The sequence below is a fragment of the Canis lupus genome, chromosome 8, assembly GCF_003254725.2.
Source record: "Canis lupus dingo isolate Sandy chromosome 8, ASM325472v2, whole genome shotgun sequence".
Lineage (NCBI taxonomy): Eukaryota > Metazoa > Chordata > Mammalia > Carnivora > Canidae > Canis > Canis lupus.
In genome coordinates, this window is record NC_064250.1 from 9043343 (window position 1) to 9056705 (window position 13363).

The 13363-nt window shown below is 35.6% G+C and overlaps 1 protein-coding gene across 6 annotated transcripts in view; it reads right to left on the minus strand.

The window, feature by feature from the left end:
* PRKD1 (protein kinase D1) overlaps window positions 1-13363 on the minus strand; it is a 322843-nt gene that overhangs the window by 49891 nt on the left and 259589 nt on the right. For 5 of the 6 annotated variants that reach the window (XM_025442324.3, XM_025442322.3, XM_049113595.1 and 2 more), the window contains 5 exons: window positions 6793-7003; window positions 6542-6619; window positions 4168-4372; window positions 2557-2680; window positions 362-439 (listed from right to left, as the gene is read on the minus strand). In XM_025442324.3, coding sequence (XP_025298109.1) covers window positions 362-439; window positions 2557-2680; window positions 4168-4372; window positions 6542-6619; window positions 6793-7003 — 696 coding nt within the window. The remainder of the gene's footprint in view (window positions 1-361; window positions 440-2556; window positions 2681-4167; window positions 4373-6541; window positions 6620-6792; window positions 7004-13363) is intronic. The other variant, XM_049113594.1, reaches the window with a different exon arrangement.

Consider the following 13363-nt stretch of genomic DNA (forward strand, 5'->3'; position numbering starts at 1 on the left):
TAGATGGAATAAAAAAAAAGCTGGATGTAGTGGATTTCAAGAATTTTCTTGTAGCTCATCTGATGGACCGTGAATTTCTAGTTGACACACATATCTAATATACGCAATTAAACTTCCTCTTCCTCATTGCCGTTTCATGAGGCCAGAAGCACTCCTCAGGGAAATTTGAAATCTACAAATGACTAACTTGGGGTCACAACCTGATTCCCCCCAAATTTGTAAACTACAGAAAAAATATCTTTTGAAGCAAGCCCAACACAGTCATGTCTGTTAGACATAGTTTGTATTCCTGATACCCTATATTCCCCTGAGAAGACAAGAGGGGGCAGGAGACTCCAGTCAAAGCAAGAGCCACCCTTACCTTGTAGTACCTGCTTCCTGTGTCATTTTGAAAGAGGGTAATACATTTGCTATCCAATCTCCAATAGTGCCGTTTCCGCTGAAATAGAGGTTAGATTTAGGATCTTTTAAAAATTTAAAAACTATCAAGATGAAAAAAATGATAAGAATGATAAAACCAAAACATGTTCTCAATGGAAACACAAGATCTGATGGTGGGAAGTTCATGGGCTCTGGACCAGGAAGACTCATGCTTAATTTTAGACTCTAGAAGATGACTATCAATTTTGTGGTAAGTTTCTACAACTACGTCAGAGAGTTAGGAGTAATAAAGGAGATAATATGTTTGTACCCATTGCAGTGCCTGACAGTGCATGCATAGTAAATATTTCTATTTTTTATTTCTATTTTTAGATTTTTTATTTTATTTTAGAGAGAGAGTGCAAGCACACAGTGGGGAGAGGCAGAGAGAAACTGAAGCAGATTCCCTGCTGATCACAGAGCCCAAGGAGCTTGATCTCATGATCATAAGATCACCACCTAAGCCAAAACCCAGAGTGGGACACTTAACCTACTGCACCAGTCAAGCACACCTAATTATTTCTATTTTAAAATGTATTTGCCTGCTTGCAGAGCTAGAGGTGGATTTGTAGTTGTAATAAAAGAAAAAGGATTAGATATGAGATAATAATGAGATATTAAGAGATGTAAAACTTATGTATACTCATTATTTCAGAACATAAGGAATTCCATGCTTATCTAGTCAAGTCTTCTGGCAACCATTAGAGATGGAAGAATTCTGAATATTACAGAAGAACTAGAGAATATTTTGTTGGGTTTGAGTCAAGTCTGACTCCATGACTCCAACTCAAAGTCAGGAGAATGCATGAATTCCTACCTTCTCATAAGTTCACTACAGATCTAAACTTCCATGATTTGGTGATAAGATCCTTGTTCAGCCTGCATATATGATCCACGATTTTAGGGTGTGTGTGTGTGTGTGTGTGTTTGTGTGTGTGCGTGTGCGTGTGTACTCTTTTTAGACCAAAAAGCCCAGGATGCCTGGGTGGGCTCAGGGTTAAGAGTCTGCCTTCCGCTCAGGGCCTGATTCCAGGGTCCTGGGATTGAGAACCGTATTGGGCTCCCTGCATAATAAATGAATGAGTGAATGAATGAATGAATGAATAAAATAAATAAATAAATAAATAAATAAATAAATAAATAAATATCTTTTAGACCAAAAAGCCCTACTAGTATTCTTGGTCTCATCCACAACTATTTATTTATTTATTTATTTATTTATTTATTTATTCATTCATTCATTCATTCATTCACAACTAATCTTACACCAGTGAAATATACTTAAACCACTTAATATGTTTTAAGTGCTGTATGTATGCCATGTCTAGGAATAACTAGAAGATGATATTCAAGTGGTTCCTATAGTAAGTCATGTAAATCTCTCTCTAGTAGAGAAGACTGCTATTATAGATAAAATAATTAGGTTATGGGTATCTATATATCTAAAGAAATGTTGGGGATCCTACAAATAGGAGGTGGTGAGGAAAGCACTGAGAAAGATGCTTGTTGCCAATGTCAATTAGTTCAACAAAAATGAAGATCACTTTTTTCTCTCTTACACACATGTACAATCCCTTTCATCACCTATCAGAAAAATCTGTAGTAGTGAACACCCCAGACTACATTTAAAAAATTAAAATATGTCGTCCTTTATCTAACAAAATACAGGATCATTGCTTTCCCAAATAGGTCAGTTTTTAAGTGAAGACTTAATTAAGGATTTTAAAAGTATATAACAGTTATCATTATTTCTTCTCTCCCTAAATGCAGTGTTGTTATTTTTTTTTTTAAATTCCAAATCACAAAGGAGCATTCTGAAAGCACAGACTGTCATTTTTATGACTGCTACAAAATAACAGGAAGACATTCAAGTTGTTTGGAGATCATCTCAAGTAACAGAGTTAAATGACTTTGTTTCCCTGACACTGCTGTCTACACTTTTTTCTAACTCAGTTGCTTGCTCAGCTACATCCGACACCCACAGACTGTTAACATGGTTCCACCTAATCCTATGCCATGCCTGAGCAGAGGTTTGCTCCTGGTAACTCACACGTCCCCCAATCTTGACAAGGCATTAAGCAATTCTTCTAATGAAAGCTAGCAAGCTGAGAGAAAGTTGCTGACTGTGGGTCTTACCAGTGTGTCCTTGCTGGTGTAGTGGACCATCCATCCTTCTTTCAACACTGTGCTGCTTTTCCTTTTTGTGTGTTTGACAGACTGCACTACTCTCATGAGCGGGATATTGTTGCTTGTTGATGGACTTGAAAAGTCAAAATATTTTGGGAGAGAAATGTTTTTAGATACAGATCTTTTCCTGCACAAAACCTTATTTCAGCTATTTCAGAGTGAAAGTCAAAAAATATTCACATCCCATTTTTGGTGAAATGTATTGTCAGAATACTATGGTTCACAATCTGGATTACTCTGAGTGATAGGCACTTTACATGTACACTTTAAGAATCGTGAGGCAGGATAATAATCACCTTAGTTTTTAGGTTGAACTGCATGGTGCTCAGTTTTCGGGTAAACATCAGATAGATTACTGTCTTAGTGTACTGAGGCCACAGTATTCAGAATCACACATAAAAGCTTATTTGCTTACTTATCACATACTACAGGCAAAATATTATTCATGTGCATAATATCATACAACATGAATCTAAGTCTGAATAATTTCATAAAAAGTAGAATCTGTTATTTAAATTCTCTTTTAAATGACTATTGTTCATAGAATTATGTTGATTCTTCATCTTTCTTTGCCTTTCCTTTCTGTCTTTATCTGTTCCTGTCTTCTTCCCTAACCCTTATGTATATATGCAAGCACCTCCCCCAACAGGCCCCCCCACCTTGATACTACAGAAATGTATACCTTCAAAAGATAGTTCCGTCACAAGACTAATATTTTCCAGTATATTTCTTATGCCATTAAATGGAAAAAATCCAATTATTTTATTACTCTACTCTCATGAACAATTTCAGTTTGCCAGTAAATATGGCATTTGTAAAATGGATACAGAAGTTTGAACACAGAGAATGGGAAACTTTTTCTGCAAAGGACCAGGTATAAACATTCTTAAGCTCTGCAGAATACTTAACTCTGCCATTGTAGTGCAAAAGTAGCAACAGACAATATGAATGGTCATGCCTATATTTCCTTTATTTTTTATTTCTTTTTTATTTTTTTGCATGCCTATATTTCAATAAAACTTTATTACAAAGCTGGCAGCAGCTTAATTGGCCATAGTGTGCCAATCCCTGATATAAACAATGGGGATCATCTAGTAATCAAGAAAAATAGATGATTAAACTCCAAATACAAAATTTCACATTACTTCTGAAATAAAATAAAGAACAGTAAGATGTAGACATACGTAATATTTGTATTAGGCCCAGCCGTAAGATAGATGGTGTCCACTGAGGTTGGCCTCTGATTTTTGCAAGTCTACACAATGATCTCTGAATAAAAACTAATTTAGTAGTAAACCTGTGGTTTGCAAATAGGAGTCTCTCTCACATGCCAAAGAAAAAGGATCACAGAAAGAGCCAATGCCAGGAAAGGACGCAAAACTACACCTCTCCAAGGTGCTCCAGACCTCCTTACTCCACTGGCTCTCCTCTATGGTTCCTCTGCAGTTCATAATCAAATCAAGGACACACTTTAAATTTCTTTTTCAAAAGATTAAAATAGCAAAGAATCTTAAAAAGTAAATCCCCCTACTGGAGTGAAGCCGGGAGTGCGGCCCTCACCTGATGGTTCTATTGGAGTCCTCAGGGTCGGGATCTGGGTCCTGCATTTCCCCACTGTCATTCTGGCACTCTGCCATCACCACCTCAGCATCTTGAACCATTGCCTCTTCCATGTCATCCATGAGCCCACTGTTCCTTTCACTGTCGTTGTCATCACTCCCTTCTTCCATGACCACATCCGATTCTGCCCCAGGGCTAAGCAAATCTAAAAAATTGTTTTGCATCCATGAAGATAAGCCTGGAATCCTAGAGTCAGGGCTTAAGAGAGTCAGGCAATCCTACAACATATCAATTGGAAGCTCTAAAAAAATATTTATTTCAAGAATTTATCTTCTCTTTCTTAAGTTTTAATTCACAAGTATCTGAAATTATCAGAGGATGAAAATATTTTACAAGCAGATGTTTCTTTTTCATGCCCCTAAGCCTAAAACTATAAAAAGACATAACAGCCATGGCAGGAAGCCAAGGGTGGGATAGAGGCAAAGTTCTAGGAAGCAAAGTGATACCAGAAATGAGTGAGAAGGAAACTGGTCTATTTCAGAAGCACAGCCCTGGTGGGAAAAAAGGGATACATAGGAGGATGAGGGAAATTTTCACATCCAAGAAGACTCAGGGTCATTAATTCTTGCTATTCTAGCAACTTTTTAAATCATGGATTCCAAAAAATTAAAAATTAAAAAAAATCATGGATTCCAATATATTACATTGGTCACATAAGCAGCAGCTTTTAAATACTTAAGACATTTGATATTTGAAGTAATACTGAATCCTGTCATCATGCATTTGATGGTAATGCAATAAATTATAATTACAGTTGACCTTTGAACAACATGGATTTGAACTGTGTAGGTCCACTTACATACACACAGATTTTTTTTTGATCAATACAGTACTGTAAATGTATATATTCTTCCTTATGATTTTAATAACATTTTCTTTGCTCTAGCTTACTTGATTGTAAGAATATATAATACGTGTAAATATAAAATATGTGCTAATCAACTATGTTATTAATAGGATTCTGGTCAACAGGCAGCTATTAGTCAATTTTGGAGAAGCCAAAAGCTCTAGTCAGATTTTCAACTGCACGGGGGGTGGTGGGTTGGTGTCCCCAAACCTTGAGTTGTTCAAGCATCAACTGTACTTACTAATACAGAGTACTTATTTTAAAACCGGATAATAGATCAGGGACCTCAGCCTGCCAACCTTGGGAAATTCACATTTTACCAGATTTTTTAACTGTACGGGAAAATGCAATTTCAAAGTAATCAACAATATCAAAAACTGCACTGTTTCCCCTTCATTCCAGTTATCAAGAACGTACTGACGTTTCCTGGGCCTGAACAAAGTCAATTCCACATGCCAGAGAAAGTGGGAACACTGCCAAGCTTTCCATTTTGGCAGCTAATTCATGAATCTTCAAGGCAGAAACTAGCTTAGGAATGCTTTCCTGGAGAGATTTCCCTTTTTCTTCTAGGTATATATTTCTTCTAGAGAAGAAAGTTCTAGAGCAAAGATAAGCATTTATTCTTCAGAGTTTTAGCAACAAACTACTCAATTTGTTTCTCTGGTCTTCTTTCTGTCCATGGCTTTTTTCTCCAGAGGAATCACAAAACTGCCATTAGACTGAAGGTATAAAGCAGTCCACTGTCTAGAGAAAAAGTTAGCGTGGGGTACTAAGTCAAATATTTTGCTAAGACTCCATTAAGAATGCTACTTGGGAAGAAAGGACATGGTATTTTTCTTAGGAGTTAATTTTTCAAAGTTAATGTTTACAGTTAATTTTTATAATTTTTACAGCTAGAGTTTTACCAAAAGAATATTCCCAAATATAAAAAACAATATATATTTTTAATTGGCTGAATAAAGTTCTTTTTATTATTATTAAAGATTCAAGTTAAGAAGCACACATATAATGGATGAAGGAAGTGGGTGATTATTTCCTGATGGGTCAGTCTCTGATTCTTCCCTCCCTTGACAGGGAAGAAAAATGAATCTTTGTCTAATGTTTGGAATGAGAAGGATGGAGAAAAAGAGACTGACAGCTATAACTTGCAGGCATTCCAATATTTTGTAAATTTCTGAACAAACTAGGGAAGGAGTTATTAAGAAAAGTTATGAAGGAAATTCTGGACATTTAAGTCTTCAGTACTAGCTGTGCACTACATAAAAATCAAGCAAAGCTTTTTGGTTTTTATCAAAACTCAATGACGAGTGCTTTTTCTACAGTAAAACAGAACAAACCGAGCCCGTAATTTACTTTGGGCTCGGTCATAAGAATCTCAACAGAAAAAAAAAAAATTCTGCTAAGTCATTATGGACACACTCTTGAACAGGGAAGAAACATGGATGTGATTACTGAACTTCAACTTACCTCCATTAATGGTCACTTCGCCAAGGCAGTTGTTTGGTACTTTTGATGCACAACGTTTGTGACAGTTGAATCTGCAGTCTGATCACAATGATTGTAAAAGGAAAAAAAAACAAAAAAACAAAAAAACAAGAATTCAACAGAAAGAGAAGCTGTGAACTAAGAAAAAGAACAGTAATTTCAAATAGACAAGGATTACTTTCCAGATCAAAGTCTGGTTGGTGACAAGTGTCCAGTGGCAAGATCCTCCTTACCTTTGCACTGCAGGCCCTGCCTGAAGAGCCCCTTGAGAAGCTTCTTGCAGTACTGGCATACCGTGGGCCTGGTGTACGAGTGGATGACAAATGTGTGTGGCACTTTCACTTTAGACATCAAAATCTTGTCGAGCTGAATTGGTCGTCCAATGTATGACTGAGAATTTGACCTCTTCTCTCGACCAATAAAGGATTCTGATGGTGACTTTTGCTATATGTTTTAAGTACAATAAAGATAATAAGATGTAAGTGATGACTTGATTTATATATACATATATAAATTTCTTAATTGTTTTGTTTTACTGTTTAGTGGTTTGATCCCCAAGGAAATGAACTAAAACTATGTTTCTCTTATTTGATGCGATCTATATCTTCTTTACTTCTCATTTGACTTACTTTATTTTTATAGTCTGAAAAGAAGAGGATTAGAGATCAGAATATTTGAACCTGATTTCTAGGACTTTCAAATATTGGATTTTAAAAAGTAACAGTATTAGTTGCAATACAGAAGTATAAAGTTGAAAGCGAACACAAAATGGTCCTTCATCCCACTGCACATGTTATTTCATTGACACTTTCTGAAGTATTACGTGCATGTGGTGAAAAAAAGGCAAGCAGGTCTGCATAGTACATCACCTGAAAAGTTCTTAGAGTTCCTCTGAAGTTCCTCAAAGAAAAAATAAATATGGCTTGATATTATTCCCCAACCATATAAAAGTGAAGGGTTCAAATTATACTATCATTTTTATAATTAAAAAACAAAGCAACTAGTGGATTGTACAAAACACACAAATATAGGGGTTTGGTTATAATTCCATCTCTGCGTACTCATGTCTCTCATTTTAAAATTATTTAATCAGCCCAGTACACAGATTTATTTTTATTTTTTTCAGATTTCTTTTTTAATTAAGTGAATTAAAATTAACTGGTTTCTGTGTCTTTGGACAATTTCATGTAGCTGTTGATACCATGGAAATGTACTTAGTAATGATCAGAATAAGTGTATTTTGTAATTATCAGAATAAAAGAGGCACTGAGTTACTTTTTAACACTTTTTATACTTATATATCTCATTTATTAAACTCCTAGCCTTGGTAATCATTGTGCAAGGCACCTCACAAGATAGGCCTTATTATCTAAGGTCAAGGTATCTAAGCCCATACAATTTAAATATATTCTTTTGGGTTAAATGTTAGATTTGTGTGCCTCCAGACCCTTTATTATATTACCTTAGTTAGTTTCTGATTTGGAATGGCTACTGACAAGATGAGAAAAAAAATCATATTTATGTACAATTTCCACCCATTTCAATGCCTCTCAGCACCAAAAGGTAGCACCATTTGTTACCAAACAGGGAAATTTTAATTTGCAGACTTACTAGCTGCAATAAAAAGAAATTTGAGATGAAGTTTCACATAGGGATATTATGTCTACAGTTAAATTTATAATTGCAATCCTATAAAAGAAAACTATAAAGGATAATTACTCTGGAAAGGTTCAATTCTTACAGAGAAGTCTAGGGAGCTTATAAAGATAGGCCAAAGGTTTGCCAAACCAGAATCATGAATATGAATATAATGAATAAATATCTTCAATGGAATTGAAAAATAATTAAATCCACAGGGTTATGTCTCAGTTTTATGTGTCCTTCTTGAGTAACTGTAGCTAATGGGCTAGTTTTAGGCACAGACAAAAATGAAAATTGGTATTTTTCCATAGTTGGAAAGTTTCAATACTCAGAATAAAAGCTGACCTGATGTCACACTTTAAAATGTTCTCAGATTTGGAAAATCCTATGAAAAGTTGACCAAATCACTCTTCAGCTATTTTCCTTAATTTAGGATACCTAACTCTAGGCTATGCTAACAGAACTAGTTTCACAAAGGACTATTTACTATACCATGGAGCAAAGTCACTTAGAAGAGCAAGAGGTAATCTGATAAATTGAATGTTTTCTTCTTATCCAACATGGTAACATTCACATAAACACTGCCTTAAACTACAAGTCATTTCCTTTATTACCTTCAAGGCAGGATTACATATGGAATTTTGAAATGTTATGTGAGTTTACAGAAGAGAAGTTAGCTGTCACAGGGGCCCAGAGACTGCATTATACACATACTCAGGCAATGGTGAGATTCACATAGACACATGTGTGCTTGGCACAGAATAACAACTCACAAATTCTATAATTTATAGTGTCAGAAATTAAGACTTTAATAGCACTTAAGATTTAACAGCAATTTAAGGTTTTAGTAGCATTAAAAAGGATACCCTTTTGGCATTCATGACATTTTAAAATTAAAATCAGCTAGCATCATGACCAGAAATACATATTGTTACCTTTTCTTATAGTTCTAAATACATTAGTTATTTTCAGTGTAGCCTATGTTTCTAAATGAAAAAAATAAAGCTTTAAAATCTTGAGATGGGTTGTATGCATGGTGACTTACGTGGGAACTGGTTTACTGCTAGAAGGAGCTTATGTTGTGTAATTTTACTGGATAACAAACACTTTGGGAAAGGAAGAATGAGAAAGGCTTTAAAAGTTTTGATTGCAGAGTTACATCTATGTTTCCGGAGTGTACACACACACATGCTTGTGCTCTTCCCTACTAGCATGCAAATCTCAGGGACTAAGACAAAAAAGGAATACTGGGTCACTATTTGATAACTTTGTAAGTGCTTATGAGATACTTCTCCATTCTTCAATCAAAATGCAAAAAAAAAAAAAAAAAGGCCTTCACTGATACATAAGATTGTAAAACAGACAAAAGCCTACGAAATAAGACCATTGCCTTGTAATGCACATTTATCATTGTTTATGTAAATTATAAATAACCAACATTTCTATAATCCTGCCAATCATCCCTTCAAAACTACTTCTAATGATGTGAACACAAACTAAACATTCCTAAGGATTTTCAGAATCAGTGACACATTTTTTATTAATAATTAATATGCAGCTACCATTTTAAGCCAAAAAATTAATTTCAATTATGTAAAGTTTTATTTGAAGGTATGTATACTAGAAAGCCATAATTATAGTAGTTTGTTTGTTGTATCAAGTTACAGAGTAGGCAAAATTCAGAAATTGGTGATGTTAAAACAAAAAAACCTAGATGCTTAACAAAATTTCACTGATCTAAATCCAACTGGCTTGGTCTTTAAAATAACTTCAACATTGGGCAGCCCAGGTGGCTCAGCGGTTTAGCGCTGCCTTCAGCCCAGGGAGTGATCCTGGAGACCGAGGATCAAGTCCCACATCAGGCTCCCTATATGGAGCCTGCTTCTCCCTCTGCGTCTCTCTCTCTCTCTCTCTCTCTCTCTCTCTCCCTGTGTCTCATGGATAAATAAATAAAATCTTAAAAAAAAAAAAACTTCAACATGAACTTAGACTTCGTGGTGAGTCAAAGGAGTAATGTTGACTTAACCAAATTTTTGTGCATGTTGATACATTATCATATAAAACAAATAGTACTGTTTTATTTCTTCCTTAATTTCATATTTTTTACTTATTTGTATAATTATAATGTGTACAGTCCTTTAAAATCTTTCTTTCTTTAAGCAGGCTCCATGCCCAGATGGATCCCAACATAGGGCTTGAACTCTTGACCCTGAGATTAAGAGTCAGATGCTTAATGGGCAGCCCCAGTGGCTCAGGGGTTTAGCGCTGCCTTCAGCCCAGGGAGTGATCCTAGAGACCGGAGATGAAGTCCCACGTCAGGCTCCCTATATGGAGCCAGCTTTTCCCTCTGCCTCTCTCTCTCTGTCTCTCATTAATAAATAAATAAATAATCCTTTTTAAAAAAAGAGTCAGATGCTTAATCGACTGAGCCACTCACATTGCCCCATAAGATCTTTTTTTTTAAAGATCTTTCTTTAAAATTAACTCTTATAAAGAGAAAATTCCTCTTTACCCATCAACCACTAATGAAGGTTCTACGAGATTAAGTAAATGGTGTTTAAATTAATCTCCACTGTTACTTGCTGTTCCAGTTTGGCACCATGTATTTGGTGAACCTGAGCAACCTGCAGAATGTTTTTTATAGGAATAGGGAGGAAAGTATGAAATGCTCTGGAGAGGGAACAGCTACATTTTGTTTCATTCTGCCTCATTATTATGTTCAGAGCAAAAACTGGCTCAAAATTCACAGAACAGATCTCAAATTCCCTTCTCTATAATTATGGTAAGCACATGCAGGAGGACTTACTTCTAAAAATTCACATTTCTACATTGGCCAGCGGTATTATGAATTGTTCTTTTCCTGAGTTGAGGAGTTTAGATAAAGTTACAGGTGTGCAACTTTTGTGAGAACTGACCTAACTGTGAAGTAAGGTATTGGGGTGCATGTGTATAAATGATTTGATTTGGCAAAGTTTAGCTGATGCAAAGTACACAGATCTCTTCTCTGTTCTCGGTGTAAGATGTATCACATCATGGAGAGAAGGGAATATAACAGAATAATTATGAAAGCTGAATTTTTAAAGCCAGGATTAGAGATTAAAGATTACAGAGATTAATTTTTAAGTCTGTACTGTTGTGAAGTGTCTGTAGCATTCTTATGCTAACAGTATTCATTTGAAATTACAAAGTTAAAACCATATGCACTGAACACCTAATTACATAGACAATATACCCTGCCTCTCTAGAGACTGAAATTTGTTTTTTAACCTGGTATGCTAAATTAATTACTCAGCAACTTTGGAACCTTCCCAGGAAATGATTGCTTAGATTACATTACGGAAACTCCAACTGCCAGCACCGTCTTTAACATTTAACAGGACTCTGAAACCCTTTCCCAACAAGGTATATTCCACACAATGGCTCAAAATGAATTCTTTGCATTAATAAAGCTAGAAAACAGTGGGGGAGGAGTTGCCTTTCCTTGTCGTTTGCTTATTGCCATTGATGTAAAAATCAAACATAAGATTTTGGAAGATAAAAGTCACTTTACAAAATGCCTGGCTCAAATGAAAACTTCAGCAGTATTAAATTGTTTATATTTATTAACTAAAATTCACTTCACAGCCTCATATTGGGAATGGATTTGGGGTAATATAAACTCCCCTTGAGTTAAAGAGAAACAGAAAAATAGAGAACACTTTAGCATATATGTTGACATCCTTTTTGGACTCGTCTCAATCATTAGAAAATAAGCTTCTAAGAGAAGGACACTGTCTTAATCATATTTGTTCTCTGTTAATGGAAGAAGTGCCTGGTACATGATAAACAATAAACATTGCTTGAATTGAGGAGCATTAATGTTTTCAAGAAGTAATTGCATGGAAATGATGGATGCAACATTTCAATAGAGATATTCAAAATACAACTATCATATAAGCCTCTTTTTAAATGTAATATGATATAGGTTGTGACTTTGACATATTTGGTTTGCAGGATTTCAATTTTAAGACAGTACAATTGGCTAAGGAACATTTTTCACTGCAATTGCTCTCTGTATTTGTCTGTTCCTCACCTCTGCTTGGCATATCCAACACGAATACAAAATCTGTCAAAACTCTTCTGCTCTAGACAGAGAGGGACAGTAAGTTAAATTCTTGTACGTTGTTAAAATTGGTGGGTAGCCCTTCAGTATCAGGGGTACCATAGAGAATGGTGGAGGCTATGGTAAATTGGAGGACAGGTTCAGAATAAAAGGAATGACCACCGCTCATAGACGGCTGATAGCTGCCATGTGAGTATGTGAGCCCAGTGTTGCCAGGCCTCTGAGTTTTTCAAAAGCAGAAAATCTAGTTGTTTTAGGAAACAGCTCTATTTCTAAATGTTGGGAATTCTGAAAAAATATTTGAAACACTGTGCCAGTCAACTTACTTAGGGAATAAATCTGGCCCATGGGGATCTTTAGACCTGTGAACTAGATAGTAATATAAAACACTTTGACCTTTATACGTGCCACGCTCCTTTCATAGCACTTTACGTGCATTCATTCATTTAAACACCACACCCACTAGTGTTATGGACCCATTTTACAAATAAGAAAACTGAACCTAATTTGCCCCAGGTCCCCCATGATGTCAGTAGCAGAACTCTGAATTCAGGGGTAGTCTCGCCCCAGGTGATAATAGTGATTCCTCACTCCTTAACCCCTTCCAGCTCTTACATCCCCTGGTCTTATGCAAATATGAAAGTAGAAAGTATTTTCTTCCCTTCAAAGTCATAACGGAAGAATTCATGGGGGGGAAGTGAGAATAACAACATGTTCTACACGCTGAAATGCAATGTGAAAATACTGTGAGTCCCTTAACCCTGACATACAGAAGAGACTTTCAACCAGCATGTCTGTGTTCAGAGGATAGCATCTGAGTCATGTATGTTTTCTAGAACAAAACAGCAAACTGAACAAACAGCTTCTATTGTATATGCATCACTCAGTTGTCTGCCTACTTTGCTATTCAGGCTGTTATACTTAAAAGATACTAATGCAACTGTGTAAAAACATCCAATCAAGCATTAATCCTTTATTTCAGAAGTTTAAGATCTAGTATTTTGGACTATCATTCAAAGAACTGTGCAGAATAGTGCCTTATGCTAGTTCTCTTTTACTGC